The sequence below is a fragment of the Lactuca sativa genome, chromosome 6, assembly GCF_002870075.4.
Source record: "Lactuca sativa cultivar Salinas chromosome 6, Lsat_Salinas_v11, whole genome shotgun sequence".
In the NCBI taxonomy this organism is placed as follows: domain Eukaryota; kingdom Viridiplantae; phylum Streptophyta; class Magnoliopsida; order Asterales; family Asteraceae; genus Lactuca; species Lactuca sativa.
Window position 1 is genome coordinate 53,138,359 of NC_056628.2, and position 18,914 is coordinate 53,157,272.

The 18,914-nt window shown below is 34.6% G+C and overlaps 1 protein-coding gene across 1 annotated transcript; it reads right to left on the reverse strand.

Annotated features, from left to right (window-relative positions):
- Positions 1–1,698: 1,698 nt before the first annotated feature.
- LOC111905319 (putative DNA (cytosine-5)-methyltransferase CMT1) lies at positions 1,699–7,182 on the reverse strand. Its single transcript, XM_023901011.3, has 20 exons — positions 6,770–7,182; positions 6,649–6,680; positions 6,397–6,496; positions 6,163–6,270; positions 5,382–5,501; positions 5,192–5,288; positions 4,841–5,061; positions 4,426–4,743; positions 4,293–4,351; positions 4,119–4,185; positions 3,699–4,028; positions 3,397–3,465; positions 3,226–3,312; positions 3,055–3,142; positions 2,879–2,982; positions 2,670–2,774; positions 2,445–2,488; positions 2,308–2,377; positions 2,122–2,225; positions 1,699–2,034 (listed from the first exon to the last, which is right to left on the reverse strand). Exons 1-20 carry the CDS (start codon positions 7,106–7,108, stop codon positions 1,860–1,862), a joined length of 2,637 nt encoding a protein of 878 aa, XP_023756779.1. The 5' UTR covers positions 7,109–7,182; the 3' UTR covers positions 1,699–1,859.
- Between the last annotated feature and the right edge of the window lie 11,732 nt (positions 7,183–18,914).

Consider the following 18,914-nt stretch of genomic DNA (forward strand, 5'->3'; position numbering starts at 1 on the left):
TCTTAGCCTATTAAGAGCTTAATAACTCCTAAGGTTAAAATGACCGCTTAATGGATCAACTTTCTAACTTTTCATTCTCTTTCTCTTAATCACATCCAATTAATGAATTAAGCATCCCATAATACCTAATTCATCATAATCTGACATATAATGTATCAATTACACATAATCACTAGTTAGGGTTTAAAACCCTCTCACAATCAGTTGTTCACCATGCCACGGTCACCGTTTGACCTTGGTTAATGGACGTCATTTAATTGCCACGTCGTGGCTATCTTCTTGCCACGTTGTGGTGCTCTTCTTCCACTAGCATCCTACTTTGGCCATCACGTCGTGGCACTCATATATAGGGTCGTCGGGCAAAGTACATTTCCATTCTTTCAAACGAAGAAGTCTTTCCGCGTCGTGATAATCTACCCACCACGTCGTGGTTCCGACTTGAAAGCAACCCTCTTGACTGATTCTAACTTTGGTTTGTCCCAACTTCTAACTTTCATAACTTCTTTGCTTCTTACCCGTTTTTTATGATCTTTATATCCATGCAAAGGTGGGAACATGCTCTACACATTTGTTAAGTTATATCACACTAACTTAACATGGGTCTTAATATATTAAGTCACAAAGTAGGCCAATAAAGCATAAAATTTCCATTTTACCATTTTGACCAAAAATGCATCTTTTCTCTTGAACTTACTCAACTAAACGCTTCTAAGTGATTTAAGCTCATTTTGGCCATTTTCATGAAGTCACAACTTCATAATCTCCTTTCTTTCTCATAATTGGCCATTTTACCATTTTGGTCAACATTTGACTAAAAGTCAACTTTCTCTAAATTTCAGGTTCTTATACTCCATCTCTTCCTTCGCCATAGAGTTCAAAAATTGCATGGATCTCATGTGAGCTTCTTCTTCCTTTTCTTGCAACAACATTGCATAAAAGGTATTCTTTTTCCGACAAGTGAGGATCAAGTGAGGATCGTCATATAAGTAACACTTGATTTCCTTTCGTTATCCTTTTTTATTTCTTCTTTCGATTTCTTTTTCCTTTGAAGTTGAGGGTTGTACATTGTCTTGTTTTTGGTGTAGCATTGGTGTGGGTTGTCTCCCCTGCTATTTTTCTTGATCTTAGTTCCCTCCAAAATTCCATAATATCTTATGATATGACTATTGCTTCGTCTATATCTTGAACATTCCTTCACTTGAACTCATTATAACCCAAGATTGCAACCGTCCAGGAAGTAGAAAGTCTTATTACAAAAGATAAGAGCTCTGGTTCAGAGTTGAATTACAAAATGATACATGTGTTGGTTAGGTTTGATTTTAAACAATACAATTTCATTAATGTTTTAAAAAGAATAGAGGAAATAATTTATTTTAAATCAAAATAGAAGTAAAATAAATCTAACATGTATAACTCACTCCGGTCTATAAGCCTTTATGTTATAATTTAGTTTGGGGAAGTTTGGAACGTTTATCTCACTCTCAATTTCAGTTCAAAGCAAAAGCACACTCATTTGCATAAGATCTACATGGTTCATTGATTATGCATGTATAACTTTAAAAAAGCACATTGTTTTGTATCGTTAAGAGAAAAAAAAACTAGTATGTTATACATTTGCACAAACTTGCTACAACGATGCAAAGTTAATATAATGAGACACGTCATTAGTTTGTGTTCAAATATAAGAATCAATTCATATTAGCAAAATTTGTCTTTTTTTCTTTTATTAAAACACACATTAAGTCTCAATCTTACGCTAACCTAATATTTTCCTAAACTACACCACTCAAATCAATGTTAAATTACACTCAATGAAAATACCACATAATCAATAATAAATACTACACCCACTTTCATTATCATTCAGATTCTTGTGAGACTTGGTTGACTGAAGACAGTTGACCTAAACAATCAGGAAATTTGACTGGAAGAGTCAACGGTTGACTTCCACAAACCCCTTTGACTGCCTTCCCTAATGCATACCCCAACGCAGTTGATACCGAAAACGCAACTGCATTTCCAATCTGCAAATACCTGAAACCAAAATAATATATATAACCAAATATGATAAAATCTTATTGCGTTTATATTTTTTTATTTAAATGATATTATTATTATTACCTCTCTTTAACAGGTCCTGAAAGTTTATAATGATCAGGGAAGCCTTGCAAACGCGCATTTTCACGAATTGTAAGAACTCTATCTTGGTTTGGATGAAGCAACGCCTATCGATGAAAAAAATTAAAAATTAAAAGTTAATATTATATTTTTTTAATTTAATTTTAGCAATTTAAAATTTTATAAAACCTGATTATGTGGCTCGGCTCTTCCCACTACAGTTTTGACAACATCATCCATTCCCAAACGACCAAATGGCCTGTTTTTTTATTATTGTATTAATAACTTTTAACAACCAAAAATATTAAATTTTAAAAAAAAATTACTTTTTTGAAGTTCCACCAACAAAGGTCATAGCATAATTAGGAACCTGTTACATTAGTTAAAATATAATGAGAAAAATATATATATCTGATGGTATAATTAGAAATTTGTTATTTAATAAAAATTTAAAAAAAAATTTAAATTAAAAAAAAAAAAAAAAAAAAAAAAAAAAAAAAACATTATCTTAAAAAAATAAATAGATTTGATGTTTAATTAAATAAGAGTACCAAAGGTTTTCCTGAAGGTAGCATGACTCTTTCAACTGAAAGATCCCATTCCACTTTGTTATTTGTTCCCACTTTTACCCCTGGTAGATTCCTAAAGTTTGCTCCCTGTGAACATTAAATATTCCAGGATTAAATTAAATTTAAAAAAAAAAAAACTAATTGCTAATAAAAAAATGATGTAATGTGACATTAATTGAAGAAAATGGAACCTTTATTTTTGGGATTTGACAAACTCGAGCATAATCATCTTCATTTAATTCCAATGGCCTATGATCATAAAGCATTTTTCTTTTTGAAGAATCTTTCCCCAAAGCTGTAAAAAAAAAAAGAATCATTGTTATTTTCTTTATAAGAATTATATAACTGAATATATAAAAATATTAACCTTGTTTTCTCATTCGGATGTATTTTTGATAACTTGTTTTTGGGGCACCTCCATATTCCATTTCATCTTTTCCATTGTAATTTGTAACCTGAATTTAAATAATTATCTTTGAGTTGTTTTCAAGATTTATTTAATTACAATTTGCAAGATTTAAAAAATCAATTAGAGTACCTCAGGTAGATCTGAAATTGCATCACCAAGTAATATGCTTTTTTCCAACTTTGTTGACTTGTCAACATCAGATCCAACAATACAATCCTGAAATACAAAAATAGCAGCTTACTTTGTGATAAACATTTTTTATAAACAAAAAAAAATTAAATGTGAAATTACTATAAACACCTTGAATTCAACTGGAACTACTCCTCTCCCAACAACTTCATGTGTAGGTAAAGGAAACTGAGGCAAATTCTATTGGATAAAAAGTTGTTAGATAAACACTAAATAACACGATGGAACTGGAATGGAATCAGAAAGGAATGGAATGGAATGAGTCATTACATTCCAATATCAATAAGCCATTCAAACATATGTCCAATTACAAACAAGAAATCACATTCCATTCCTATGTCTGAAACAAACATGATTTTTTTTCATTACACCAGAATCCACAATTCCATTCCATTCTTGGATACTAAACTTACCATCATTGTATTAGCACCCCAAAGAAAAACTCTCAATCTGCATTGAGGAACTCCATATGATCCTGCAGCCATTATCCCCAATCTTGTCTGATAATTCATGGAAACTAATCTTCCAACAGCATAAAATCCCAAAATCCCATCAGCAAATTTCACAATGTCACAAACATTCTCCATTAAAACAAATTTTGGTTTTAAAAAATCAATTATATCCATATAAACCACAAGTTGATGATTCTTGGGATCCTTTAGAGGATCAGTGTAGTTTCTAAACCGATTATGACCACTTATTCCTTGACATGGTGGACCCCCACAAATAAAGTCAGCATCACCCTGGTCAACATAGTCAACGTACTTTCAGCATTTAAAAAAAAAGATAATGATAAATGATAAATAGAAAAAGAAAAAGAAAAGTTATCTTACAGGAAGAGGAAGTAATCTTGATTGATACCCTTTGCTTACAAATTCCTTTATAGAATCCATGCAGTTGCTATTACAATTTACAAAAGAAAACATTTATGATTTCATGTAATGATTTAAATACTACTTTTTTTGGAAATATTGGAGTGGAAAATCAAAAATGACATAAAAGGGTACCTTAAACCATCAAATGGTTCCCAAGTATCATAGCTAGGACCATACCCCTTCCATCTCACCTATATTTCAAAACTTACCAAATGGTCAACGCATGTTGACTTTTTTTAATCATGATAAAGATTGTAAATTATACCTTGAAATGTAGTTTTTTGTTGTTGACTTTATTTGGATCACCATAACAAACAGCTAACAGTTTTCCCACTTCAAATTCATCATCTGAAGGATTCGGTTTCTCTTCATTCTCTTCAGAATCTGATTCTTCAGATTTCATATTTGTATTTTGACTATTTTCATCACGATGTGAACCCAATAAATGGAAATCTTTACAAAGCTTTTCCCATTCTTTAATCAAAGATAAAAAGTCTTCAGCTGCTTCATTTCTCACATGAGTTTCATTATGGTTTAACTTCAGACTTTCACACGCGTGTTGATTTATGTCAACTGCCCATTTCTGTATTGTTTTAAATGAAACAAATTAAAACAATTTTAAGGTGTAATTTGACGTGGGTATGAAAAGAAAAAAGTCAAATGATTGGTCAATGACTTACTGTGACAAGTTTCACTCCAGATATATTTGTGCCATAACAAAGTCCAGTTGACATTCCACCACAACCCGCGTATAAGTCCAAAAGTGTCATTTCACACTCTTTAGATTCATGAATTTTAGTTGGTTTTGAAATTTTATTGTTTTTCTTTTTCTCTACTACACCATTTGAGCTATTATCGCCTGAAATTACAGATGACTCATCACTCTTTGTGATTGAACTTTCTGCAACATACGTAAGCTTAATCAGATACATGTAAACTTCTCTAGACAAATGATGTTCATTGACATATAAAAAAGTTATGTGATACTTAAAGATACAAAAAAAAAGATATTTGATTGTGAAAGTATGGACCTTTTTGTAGGGTTGTGAATGTAACTGGCATTGAATACTGCATATCATAGTAAAGATCACATGACAAGAGTGCCTTCTTTTTTTCAGAAAAGCCAACCTGTTATGTTACACCATTGAAATTCAAGATGTTCATTGTCTAAATATATAGAATTTTCTATAAGGTTGTGATCATGTAAAGAAGTATGCCTACATTTGGAGGAAGTTGAACAATTTTGACTTTTGACAATATGCTATCAAGTGGATTGTCATCTTTCATTTCAGAATAAAACACTCGTCTTTTGTCAATAAGATGAGCTTGGCTTTTAATGACCTGAAAATAGTTACATACATTTAGACATTTAGTGTGGAATGTGGATCACAAAGATAAATGTTATATATATATATATATATATATATATATATATATATATATATATATATATATATATATATATATATATATATATATAGGGTAAAGTGAATATACCTAACAACCTTATATAAGCTTAGGTACCTAACCACATCATACTACGTAATTTTATATCATATTTGCATTGTAATCACCCAAAGTTCTTAAAATTCAACCTCATAACTTGATTTACTTCCAAGATTTTCAAACATTCACTGTTATATTCCTCCTACACCATTTGATTTGTAACGGTAGTATATGAAGCCCATCAGGGGTCTCCGATAAAAAGACGTCATTTGAAGGAAGATAACGGTGAAAGTCCAAAGATTTTGGAAGCAATCAAGTTATGAGGTTGAATTTTAAGAACTTTGGGTGATTACAATGCAAATATGATATAAAATTACGTAGTATGATGTGGTTAGGTACCTAAGCTTATATAAAGTTGTTAGGTATATTCACTTTTCCCATATATATATATATATATATATATATATATATATATATATATATATATATATATATATATATATATATATATATATATATATATATATATATATATATATGTCAAGTAAAATCTTACAGTATCTTCTGCTCTAAAAAACCATTGAGCTGAACAATAGAGTTTTTTATCAACGGTTTCAAACATCTCCACAATCCTAGCAATAAAATCTGGATGCCCTTCTTCAGCCTAATAGAATCAAGCAAATAAAGAATATAAGAAATGTGTAAACTTCTGCATTAGGAGTTTGTTATTTGTATTAAGAATATATAATTGCTTATAAATTACAGATTGGATAGACAGGAGGAGGCTCACTTTGACAAATGCGTCATCATAAAGATCGAAAGTAACACCATCAATGACAGCTTTGGTATAATGGCACTTGGCTTGAATAATCTCTTTTCCATCTGCTTCACTGCCACAATTGGAAAAAAGAAAAAGGAATAAGTAGCTAATATTAACCTAATTTCGAAGAGTAGGTCAAAAGAAACTTGAATTTATTTAAGATTATGCTGCTTATGAAGAAAATTACTGAATGCGCTAACTATATAAGTGAAGAAATCTCACCCATTTGATGGAGCTATAACCTTCACTCTGCTCTGTAATTGTCAATAACACGATATTACATGTGATTAGTAGAGAACGTGCAAACGCAACTAAAACATGTGATTCTCTAAAAAAATTGCACCTTGGATTCGTAACGATGAGGCCATTTTTCTCTGGCTTGATCAGCTGGAACTGGTTTTCCGATGAAGCGTGTGTCATCGTCAGCTGCGGCCACTCGAGTGGTTTTTGGTTTCTTTGAACAAGACGATGGCTTGGAATCGGAAGATGGTACAGAAGAATCAATGGCTTCATCAGTGGTAATTGGTTTTCCGATTAAGCGTGTGTCATCATCAGCTGCGGCGGCGGATGGAGAGGTTTTGGATTTCTTTGAGCGAGACGACTGTTTGGAATCTGAAGAAGGTATCGAAGAATCAATGGCTTCTTCTGACTGCTTCACGCCTCTCTTGACTCCTTTCGCCATTTGCTCTCCTTCTCTGTGTGTGATGGTAGATCGAGGGGGAGTGAGAGTGTCGTTGGAATTGCAGAAGGTAAAGAAGGAGAAGCTTGAAACTTCCGCGGGTTTTTCAAAGTATTTTGGGTTTTCAAACGAGCGGGAAAATATCATTTTTTTTAGGATAAGTAAATTACAAAAATGCCCCTTACCCGTGACCCCAATAAATGCAATAAAATATGGTATTTAACAAAATAAATACCAAATAATACATAAAATTTAAAAGTCAAATTTGAAATTTTGTTAAAGCTAGGTATTATAGTGGGAAAAAATGTTCTATTACCAATTGTTTTTTTCATGAAGTTGAAGTTACTTAGATTATTTTTCCGTATTTAATTTAGTGTTTTTACTTTATTTTAAAATATACATAGTTATATTTTCATTAAATATTGAATCATCTGCAGGCCTGTAAGATGGTATATTATCTACAACATATCAACCGATTATGGTTTAAAAAATAACCGAAAAAAATGGAACAGGAACTAACCATCGATAGTCCGATTCCCGGTTCATATACTATAGCAAATTTGGTTCTGGTTCCGAACCAGTCTGATTCTAAAGCTCATCACTAAGATAATAAAATAAATAATGGAAGATTATGTAATCGAATCATGGTTTTAATTGGAATTAATTTTGGGATTAATTAAAAGTGGAAGGACTAAAGGTGACAATGTTCAAAAGTTGAAGATTAACCAATTCTAGTACCTCCCATAAGTGGGACGGTTTCTAGAGGGTTTCTACAGGTTTTCTAGAGCTTTTCTTAGGCTTTAAGGCAACTTGGATGCCTTATGGGGGAGCAAAAGGATTATGGTTATTTAAAAGGAACATGCATTATATTTAGCCTTCCTGTCAACTATATAAACCCCCTTTGGATTTAATTTTCAATTTTCACTTCAGTCCTAATAGAAAATTCCAAAAAATTCCTTCCCTCTCCTCTATCCTCTTAAGTCTCCAACTTGTTAGAGTTTGGGTGTGAGTAATTAGAGGCACGAGACTTCTCGTGCTTGCATTCTAAAGACCAACAAATAAGGAATATTAGTTTATTTGCTATAGTAAACTAAAGGTGTGATTTTCTAATAACCCTTTTTTGTTAATTTCGAAAATAACAATGTACTTCTAGGGTTTTCGATATTAAATTAATAGTTGCAAATCATAGTGAGAACATAAATCTTTTAGGTTGCATGTGAACTTAAAGTTTAAGTTTTTCCGCCAAAATAAGATTTTTGTAACCTATAAAACCCTTCAGTGGTATCAAAGTAATTGTTCTCATTGATCTTGCACAAAGTTGAATAGATCAAATTAAGATTTATAGGAACTAAACCCTAAGGAGACTATTTTCGAAAATCCCTATGGTTCTTGAAACCCTAGCATCCACCCTCATATTTTCGATTTTAGCCGATTTTAGCAAGGGTTTTCCTTATTTGTTGTTTTAAAAGCCTTAAAATTTAAACAATTAAAACCTGATAAACTCTAGCCTATTTTCGAAAATTTGAAGGCTTAGTATTATGATTAAATTTGAATTAGTTTATTAATTGGTTAATTGTAAATAGTTATTTAATCCATAATGATTTAATTAATTTAATTAATCGTTTAATTAAAAGATAAAGATTAAATCAAACTTGGTTTATTTTTAAATTAAATTATTTTTCTTTTTATTAATTTCAAAATTTTAAACTTAAACCTACTATTTTAGAAAAGTTTTAAGATACACCTTATACAATATATAATTAAATGATTTAAATATATATATATATATATATATATATATATATATATATATATATATATATATATATATATATATATATATATATATATATATATATATATGTAAGACAAATCAGTCAAATCGCTAGTAAGCCTCGTTCAAGAAGCTATACTATAAGGGAGTTTAAGGAAATGACCTATAAAATAACCACTATAGGGTATTCACTTTTACCCACCGCTCTCTTGTGTGGTTGGGGGTCGTTATTCGAACGGGTTTGATAGGACATAATCTCATTAATTAGTATAATGATATAAAGTAACAAAACTGTTTTTAAATCCCATTCTTATTTATTTTAGGAAAATGTGAAAAGTATGTTAATCCATAAAATTGCACATTATGCTTTATATGTAGTTAGTGGAGCGTGTGTGGTTAATCGACAAACTAATAGTGAATATAAAGAGTAATAATTGGCATATCGAAAATTATCATTACTAATGGAACGTGTGTGGTTAACCGACACATTAATTAGATACGATAAATGACATCAAGAGTGTCGAGCATATTTGTATGGCTATTCACATCTTGTTTGTGATCCCCGACATCATAGTCATAAATAGAAGAACATAATCTTATATTGAACATATCATTGATAATAATCAATGAATCTCAAAAGATTTAGGAATTTCATAGTTCGAAATTGGTGAATTGTTTTTACATACCTTTCATAAATTCGCAATAAGATTATGGCATTCCTCTTCTTAGTTATGAAATGTTATATTGGATCCTAGCCTTAAATATTAATTATGGGTTAAAATATTAAGGATTTATATCATCTATCTAAAACTTCCTTCTCTTTATATATGTCTACTTCTGGTGATGCTTCTGCTTCTCAAAACTCTTCCCACAACTTTTCACTCCTCTCGATCATGTCCAAGGTGACATTGGATGGCACCAACTATAATGATTGGATGTGAAACATCAAGATGACTCTTTCATACGAGGGCGGAGAGTATATCATTGAGAAACAACTCGTTAAGATCGGTGAGGCCACTGCTACCCCTGAATAAATAGCCTCCTACAAGAAACACTATGACGACGCGAATAAGGTTGCTTGCACCATGGCTGCCACCATGATTCCTGAGTTGAAAATTTTCTATGACGACTACTGGCCATATGAGATGAACTTGGATCTTGTGGAAAAGTTTCACAAGAGAGCTCGTCGAGACAAGTATGAGGTCGTCAAAGCTCTCATGGCTAGAAAATTAAAGGAATGGGAGTTTGTATGCAACCATGTGCAAATAGTGCAAACATATGTGGAGCGCCTTGAAAGGCTTAATGTGAATTTTGATGAGGTGTTGGCCATTGACATGGTCCTTAACTCCTCGCATCCTTGTTATGATTAATGAATTTTGGCTTATCATTCGAACAACACAGAGACCACATTAGCCCAACTTCACAACCTGTTGTGAACAACTGAGTAAGGACTGAAGAAGAATCAAACTCCTAACTCTACTAATGCTTCTGTCCTTGACATTTAGAAAAAACAAGGGAAAGAAAATAAAAGTTGTTCCTAAGCAAAATTGGAAGGGCAAGGCCCATGTTGGGTCATTTAGCAATGGCTCGGAAGCAAAGCCCAGTTCTAATATTCTTTATGTTGGTGATCACAAAGAGGTCATTTGCTTTTATTGCAATGATAAGGGCGATTGGAAACAAAGTTGACCCAAGTACTTGCAGGACATCAAGGATGGAAAAGTGAAGTCATCACCGGTAGGTATTTACACTATTCAAACTAATAACTCACAACCTACTTGTTCTTAGGTCCTTGATACATGATGTGGTTTTCACATTTGTTATGATTTGCAGGGACTAAGAGAAAGTGAAGAGGTGGAGCATGGAAGGATTAATTTAATCATGGGAAACATGCAATCTTCTTATGTTACCCGGATTGGAATTTATAGTATTATGCTTAGTATTGATGTAAGATTGTGTTTAATTAATTATTGTTATTCGTCAAAAATGATGCGAAACATTAGTTCTTTTCATGCATTTTTTAGACAAGGTATTCAATATTCGTTTACATGAATGGATCGATTTTGGTTTATAAAAATCGCATTTTTATGTTTGAAGCTTTACCTTGTAATGGTGTGCATGAAACTGTGATTTGTGTTGATAGCTTAGGTAATAGTGTATTTCATATCGATTCATCTAATGGTTTGGATAATGCATGCTTGTGGCATTGTCGTCTTGGGCTTACTAACAAGAAACGCATCGCCCAACTCTAAAAGGATGGAGTGTTGGAATCATTTAACTTAAGGCCATATGATGAATGTGAATCTTGTCTTTTAGGGAAGATGACAATATGTAACGCCTATAGATCTGGGCTAGTCAATTAAGAGATAATAGGGGAAGAAAAAGACTTTTCGACAAAATATTATTTAGAATAAATAATTACCAATTTGTAGAATATGTCACGAGGTTTCCGTACATATAAAGAACGCCGAAATCCGAGTTATAACGAAGAAGTTATGACCCGTCGAGGTTTCGCGACGGAACCGGCACGACACTAGGAAGCATGAATAGTGAATTTACGATGGAGCGATATTCAGCCATAACGATCTAAACGAAAGTTGTAGAATACGTTAAACCGAGAGCGTCCATGAAAAGAACGCCCAAATCTGACTTCGATCGAGGAAGTTATGATTTTTCGAAGTTTCGGCTTAGTAGTGTACAACCCGAAATTTGAATATTAGATGGAGCAGTTTTTAGCCGACACAACCTAAACGATAATCGAAGATCCCGTTGATTGTAGCGTAACGATAAAAAGACAGACGAAAACGGACGTCGGATGAAGAAGTTATGAATTTTTAATGGACAAATCGTGTCCCGACATGTTAAACAATATAACTTTTAAAATAAAGTCAAAATTAGTCGACGAAGTCTAAACGAAAGTTGTAGAGTACGTTCCCACCTTCGCGTGGATATAAAGAACGTCGAAAACGGAGCTCATACGCGAAAGTTACGAATTTTTAAAGATTTCACTCGAAATTGCGAAGTCTGATGAGAAGTCGATGATGTGGCAGCGCCATGGCCGTCCATCGCTGATCAGCCCCACTTCGGATTTGTGCCACGTCGCTTTGCCCTAGCCCTGCGTCTAAGGCCGGGTACGCCCAGCGTACCTCGGTTCTTATCCATTCGAGTCCGAAGTGCGAGACAGCTGGAGCCACCTGTGACCCTTATCCGATCTACGCCCCGTGTAGCCAAGGATTACGCCCAGCGTAGTCTGAGGCCTCGCAAGCTATAAAAAGGGGGCGAGGGTTTCTGTATTTTTCACTCATTTCTTCATTCCTTTCTCTCTCTACTTTCTCTCACTACCCATTTTAACCCCCTAAACCCTAGGAAAAATCCCTAGCACCCGAAGGAAGCCCCGAGGCTCCTGGAGTCCCGAGAAAAAGGGTCTTTCGGTTCAGAAACGCTGCTCCGAGCAAGGCCCGATTTTCTTTAAAACCCGCTGTAAGTGAGCTACTCCTACGCAATTTTTAATATAACTTTTAAATAATTATAGTAATGTTATTAGGTCCTTAAAATAATTATTTGAGCTATTACTATGATTTTATATAGAGTGTTGTTTAACACTTATATAATAATAATAATAGGTAGACTATTAATTAGTCGCGGTTAACGTTAGACTAAACCCTAGTGATATTGATACTAGGTTTTATCGAGGGATAATTGTTTTGAGATAACGAAGCGCTGTTCGAAGACAGAATCACCACCTTTTTCAGGTGAGTGCATAGTCCCTTTCATGAACATGATTTTAATACAAGTATTGATTTAATGTATTAAATATATGTTTATGTGCGAATTATTTGATGTTGTCTGAATTACGTGTTAAAGAACATACTAGTTATTTATAATGATTTAGGGTAATGAGCAAACCTAAAATTTGTTATGAGGGTCATTGGGCAGTATCTCCTTATGAGTACGAGTGAGATATATACGGAGAATAGAACCCTTAAACATGTCATTGATCCAGAAGCACAGATTAGACATAGTAATTCGTCCCTAGTTCGAGAGTATGGATTGGACTCAGTCAACCGTCGTTAATCCGGGAGTATGGATTAAGACATAGTCAGTTTTCCTTAATCCGGGAGTATGGATTAAGACATAGTCAGTTGTCCTTAGTCAGGGATTATGGACAGGACATAGTCATCTGTCATTAATCCGAGAGTATGGATTTAGACACAGACCAATTGTCCCTCATCCGAGAGTATGGAATAGGTACAATCAAGGACTCGAGAGCATGGATTAGATCCGGAGTAAGAGGTAAAAATTATGGTCTGTGAGTATGGATAGTCTCGTTGTGAGGACTGACGGGGTAGGGTAAAAGTTGATTATATATATGGGGAAATCATATATTATGTGAGTTTTTATATATGTTATAACATTGTGGGATTGAAATCCCTATGTACTCACTAGGTTTCCCAACCTGACCCACTCAACGTATTTATATTTCAAGTGTTGATATGAAGTCACATTACACTGAGAGATTAAGGAGATATAAATCACTAGAGATAATGAATGTAAGTTTTGTTTATGCTTATGTTTCTGTATTGACAATGACATCCCAAATGTTTTAAAATAAATAAAAATACATTTATTCAGAAATGCCTTGATAATGTAATTATCATGTTTTTCTGGGAACAATTTCCGCAACGTTTTACTCAAAAGAGATACTCTGATTTTTATAAAGCATAAACAAAATCGGTATTTTCTGGCCGTGAAAATGGGGATGTCACTGTTGGTATCAGAGCATTAGTTTAAGCGAACTAGGAATATGGATTTATTTATAGACTTAAACTTAGAATGATAAGCAATGATTATGAGGAGTGTCTTAGGTAATACACCTGAATAGACACAAGCACTAGCTTATTTAGGGAAAATGCCTAACATGCTTTTACGTGCTAAATGCTTGTGCCTGATATGCTGTTATTTGTTTGGATCTATGGTTTATTGTCGACCGGATCTGGAAACCTTATGTGTTTAGGATTCTAAGCGTTTAACTACGATATTAGAACAAGCATATAAACGTTTCAGAATGATAAGGATGATTTTAACGTCAATCCTAAATAAAGATCTAGATTCACCTTATTCGGTGTATAGATCAAGATGGCAAGGACCCGTAGTGGAAACTTGAATGCAAATGGGAACTGAGATCAGCCCCCAGTGATACAGCAAATACCAGTCGTAGTAGAAGTTGCACCCGAGCCAATCACTATGGCTGGAGTACAAGCCATGATTCGGGTTATGATGGTTGAACAAAGGGAGGAAATAAGGCAGATGTTGCACGAAAATAGGGACGAACCTACCATACCCATAGAACAACCCGAGCTGATTCCTGAGCAATCGGAGGAAGGGAACTACAGTCGCCAAGTGAGTCAAGTGGGGACTCAAGGAGAACGAAGGAATGGCCCAGGAAAGGTAAACTACAAGGATGGATGAATGTATAAGAACTTCTTGGGTGCCAAACCACCAAGCCTTTTTGGAAGCCCGAAGCCGGTTGAGATTATGGATTGGATCTCCGAGATGGAGATGGTGTTTGAAAGCTGCAGCTGTAGCGAGAAACAGAAGACTGTCTTCGCAGTAAAACAACTGAAAACCAAAGTCTTGAGCTGGTGGAAGCTATTGGCAAATACGATGCCACGAGGAGAAGCCCTAAGGATGTCATGGGAAGAGTTCTTGGAATAGTTGAAAATGCAGTACTGCTCAAAGATAGATCTGATAGACCTAAACAATGAGTTTCAGAACCTGAAGAAAGGGAAGATGAGTGTTGATGAGTATGCCACCACATTCACCGAGAGGATGAAGCTATTTCCCTACTTGGTTCATACTGAACTCTCCAAGATTTATAGGTTTGCTAACGGACTGCCCACAGACTTTGGCCCAATGGTCAAAATGGCAACTACTTTGAAAACAGCCGTTAGAGCAGCAAAGAACGTAGAGACCTAGATAAGAGAAAAAGGTCTAGAAAAAGATAAGGAAGGAGAAAAGCGGAAGTTTGAAGGATCCTCAAGGTCCGACGAGAAGAGAAAATTCTCGAAGTCTGGTTCAAAGAAGTTCGAAGAAGGAACGCAATGGTGTGACAAGTGCAGAAAGAAGCACATTAGGAAATGCTCTAAAGAGATGGCCTGCTTTAAATGCGGGAAGGCTGGTCATTACGCCAGCGAATGCACAACCAAGAGAGAAGTCTGCTTTAAGTGTGGTGAAGAAGGACACTTCAAGCAAGATTGCCCAAAGAGAGAGGGGGCTACAAAGCCAAATGTGCCGCCAAAGCCAAAGGCGAGAGCATTTCAAATGATCCTTGACGAAGCAGACGACAATGCAAGGATTCAGGAGTGAAGGCTTGACATCCAAAGATCGAGTTATGAAGTATTCGTGTAGATAGTACCACGTGATGTAGCCTGTTAGAGGCATAGTCTAGGGTGAACTTAAACACCTATGTAATCATTTCAAGGAATAATATAAAACATTCGTTTTGATATTTGTTGTGTTAAGTTGTTATGTGATTTTCTTGTATGGTGACTTGGAAAACTGTGGGACAATACCTGGGACGAGTATGAGTAGGTGTGAATGGTAGTAGAGGCCTATACTACCGGAAGCACAGGACTCACGCTTGGATCAGGGAAAGTCACAAGGTTACCAAGAAACTAGTAATCGATTTTGTTTTATTCAAGTAGGTCGTTACCATCGTTTCGGTAATGATTAAGGAGATTATTGTTATTCCGACCCTAATGGTCATATAGAATTGAGTCCAACTAAGACGAGTATGTTACATGGTTCAAAGAACCAAGTCTGATGTAGCACCTGAATCAAGCCGGAGAAATTAATCAAAGCGATCAGTTGAGGTATTGCGATAGTTGCTTGTAGCTAGGAATGCTACCTTTTGAAATGTGATTATATCACATTAGAACATGAAGGAAGGTATAGCCTGTTCTGTAATTTAAGTCTAAGAGGCATGAGTCTAAACGTGCATCACATGATGGTAGGTCATAATTTGGAGTCTAACCTGAGATAGAAAGCAGGTGCACGATCGAGTACTGCTTGGAGTCAATAAGTCTATGAGATAGACTTGAAGGAATATAGAAGTTATAATTATTACCTAGGATGAAGAGATGACATATAGAGTCATTATACGAGTCATGTTGCGTTGATAATTCCGGGACGTAATCATCCTAAGGGGGAGATAATTGTAACGCCCGCAGATCCGGGCTAGTCAATTAAGAGATAATAGGGGACGAAAACGACTTTTCAACAAAAGATTATTTAGAATAAATAATATTAACCAAGTTGTAGAATACACGAGGTTTCCATACATATAAATAACACCGAAATCCAGGTTATAACGAAGAAGTTATGACCCGTCGAGGTTTCGCGACGGAACCGACACGACACTGGGAAGCGTGAATAGTGAATTTACGATGGAGCGATATTCATCCATAGCGATCTAAACAAAAGTCATAGAATACGTTAAACTAATATTCAGCCACAACCGTCCAAGGCTCCCGGAGTCCCGAGAAAAAGGGTCTTTCGGTTCAGAAACGCTGCTCCGAGCAAGGCCCGATTTTCTTTAAAACCCGTTGTAAGTGAGCTACGCCTATGCAATTTTTAATATAACGTTTAAATAATTATAGTAATGTTATTAGGTCCTTAAAATAATTATTTGGGCTTTTATTGTGAGTTATATAGAGTGTTGTTTAAAGCTAATAATAATAATAATAATAATAATAATAATAATAATAATAATAATAATAATAATAATAATAATAATAATAATAATAATAATAGCTATTAGTCGTGGTTGACGTTAGACTAAACCCTAGTGATATTGATACTAGGTTTTATCGAGGGATAATTGTTTTGAGATAACGAAGCGATGTTCGAAGGCATAATCACCACCTTTTTCAGGTGAGTGCATAGTCCCTTTCATGAACATGATTTTAATACAAGTATTGATTTAATGTATTAAATATATGTTTATGTGCAAATTATTTGATGTTGTCTGAATTACGTGTTAAAGAACATACCTAGTTGTTTATAATGATTTAGGGTAATGAGTAAACCTAAAATTTGTTATGAGGGTCATTGGGCAGTATCTCCTTATGAGTACGAGTGAGATATATACGGAGAATAGAACCCTTAAACATGTCATTGATCCAGAAGCACAGATTAGACATAGTAATTCGTCCCTAGTTCGAGAGTATGGATTGGACTCAGTCAACCGTCGTTAATCCGGGAGTATGGATTAAGACATAGTCAGTTTTCCTTAATCCGGGAGTATGGATTAAGACATAGTCAGTTGTCCTTAGTCAGGGATTATGGACAGGACATAGTCATCTGTCATTAATCCGAGAGTATGGATTTAGACACAGACCAATTGTCCCTCATCCGAGAGTATGGAATAGGTACAATCAAGGACTCGAGAGCATGGATTAGATCCGGAGTAAGAGGTAAAAATTAAGGTCCGTGAGTATGGATAGTCTCGTTGTGAGGACTGACGGGGTGGGGTAAGAGTTGATTATATATATGGGGAAATCATATATTATGTGAATTTTTATATATGTTATAACATTGTGGGATTGAAATCCCTATGTACTCACCAGGTTTCCTAACCCGACCCACTCAACTTATTTATATTTCAGGTGTTGATATGAAGTCACATTACACTGAGAGATTAAGGAGATATAAATCACTAGAGATAATGAATGTATGTTCTGTTTATGCTTATGTTTCTGTATTGAAAATGACATCCCAAATGTTTTAAAATAAATAAAAATACATTTATTCGGAAATGCCTTGATAATGTAATTATCATGTTTTTCTGGGAACAAATTCCACAACGCTTTACTTAAAAGAGATACTCTAATATTTATAAAGCATAAACAAAATCGGTATTTTCTGACCGTGAAAATGGGGTCACACAAGATCACCTGTCACTGAATCTTGTGAAAGAGGTAAGAGTTTGTTGGATATCATACACACTGATGTGTGTGGACCCTTCAGACACACGACAATGGATGCTAATCGATTTTATGTGACATTTACAAATTATTATAGCCGATATGGTTATATATACTTAATCAAGCATAAATCATAATTCTTTGAAAAGTTCAAAGAGTTTAAACATGAAGTTGAGATCTAATTAGACAGGAAGATAAAGATGTTCTGATATGAGATAGGCGTAGAGTATCTTTGTATTAGGTACCACGACTATCTCAAGGGATGTAGAATTGTTTCACGTTTGACTCCTCCTAGGACACTACAAATTAATGGTGCAGCTGAGAGGCGTAATCAAACCTTGTTAGTCATGGTTCGTTACATGATGAGTCGAGCTTTTCTTCCCATTTCTTTATGGGGATATGTCTTAGAGACAATCGCCCATATTCTCAATCTTGTCCATACCAAGAAGGTTTCTAAAACACCTCACAAGATGTGGACAAGGAAAGTTACCTCGTCAGCACATATCAAGGTTTGGGGTTGTGAAGCTTTCATTAGACGAGAGACTCATGACGAGCTAGAACATAGAAGTGAGAGATGTATTTTGTTGGTTACCCGCAAAAGTCTTTTGGATACTTGTTCTGCAGACCTATTGAGAACGTGGTCTTTGTAGCATGAAGTGGATTCTTTCGTGAGAGAGAACTCATATACAAAAAGTTCAATGGGAGTACAATTGACCTTGAAGAAATTCAAGACTCAACCAGTGAAGGAACCTTAGAAGACACTAGAGCTCAACCAGAGGATGAGACGTAAGTTCTATGGTTTCCATATAACTATAGAGGATCTGGTAGAGTTAGCATGCAACGTGAGTTCTATGGTTTCCATATAACTATAGAGGATGCACATTTATCATTGATCGTACACCGGTAAATTTGGATGCACCAGCTAACTACAATAAAGAGATAGCAGGCCCTGAAGCTTCCAAATAGAAAAAGGCAATGGATATCAAGATCAAGTCCATGTATGATAACAAAGTTTGGAATTTGGTTGATCAAGAACTTGATCAAAAGGCAGTTG

Bases quoted from the DNA above. Each gene is read 5' to 3' on its own strand.
- LOC111905319 (XM_023901011.3), bottom strand. From the start codon at position 7,108: ATGGCGAAAGGAGTCAAGAGAGGCGTGAAGCAGTCAGAAGAAGCCATT. The intron at 4,352-4,425 runs GTATAATTTACA...TTTGAAATATAG, and splicing joins ACAAAAAACTACATTTCAAG to GTGAGATGGAAGGGGTATGG. The intron at 2,983-3,054 runs GTTAATATTTTT...TTTTTTTTACAG, and splicing joins CATCCGAATGAGAAAACAAG to CTTTGGGGAAAGATTCTTCA.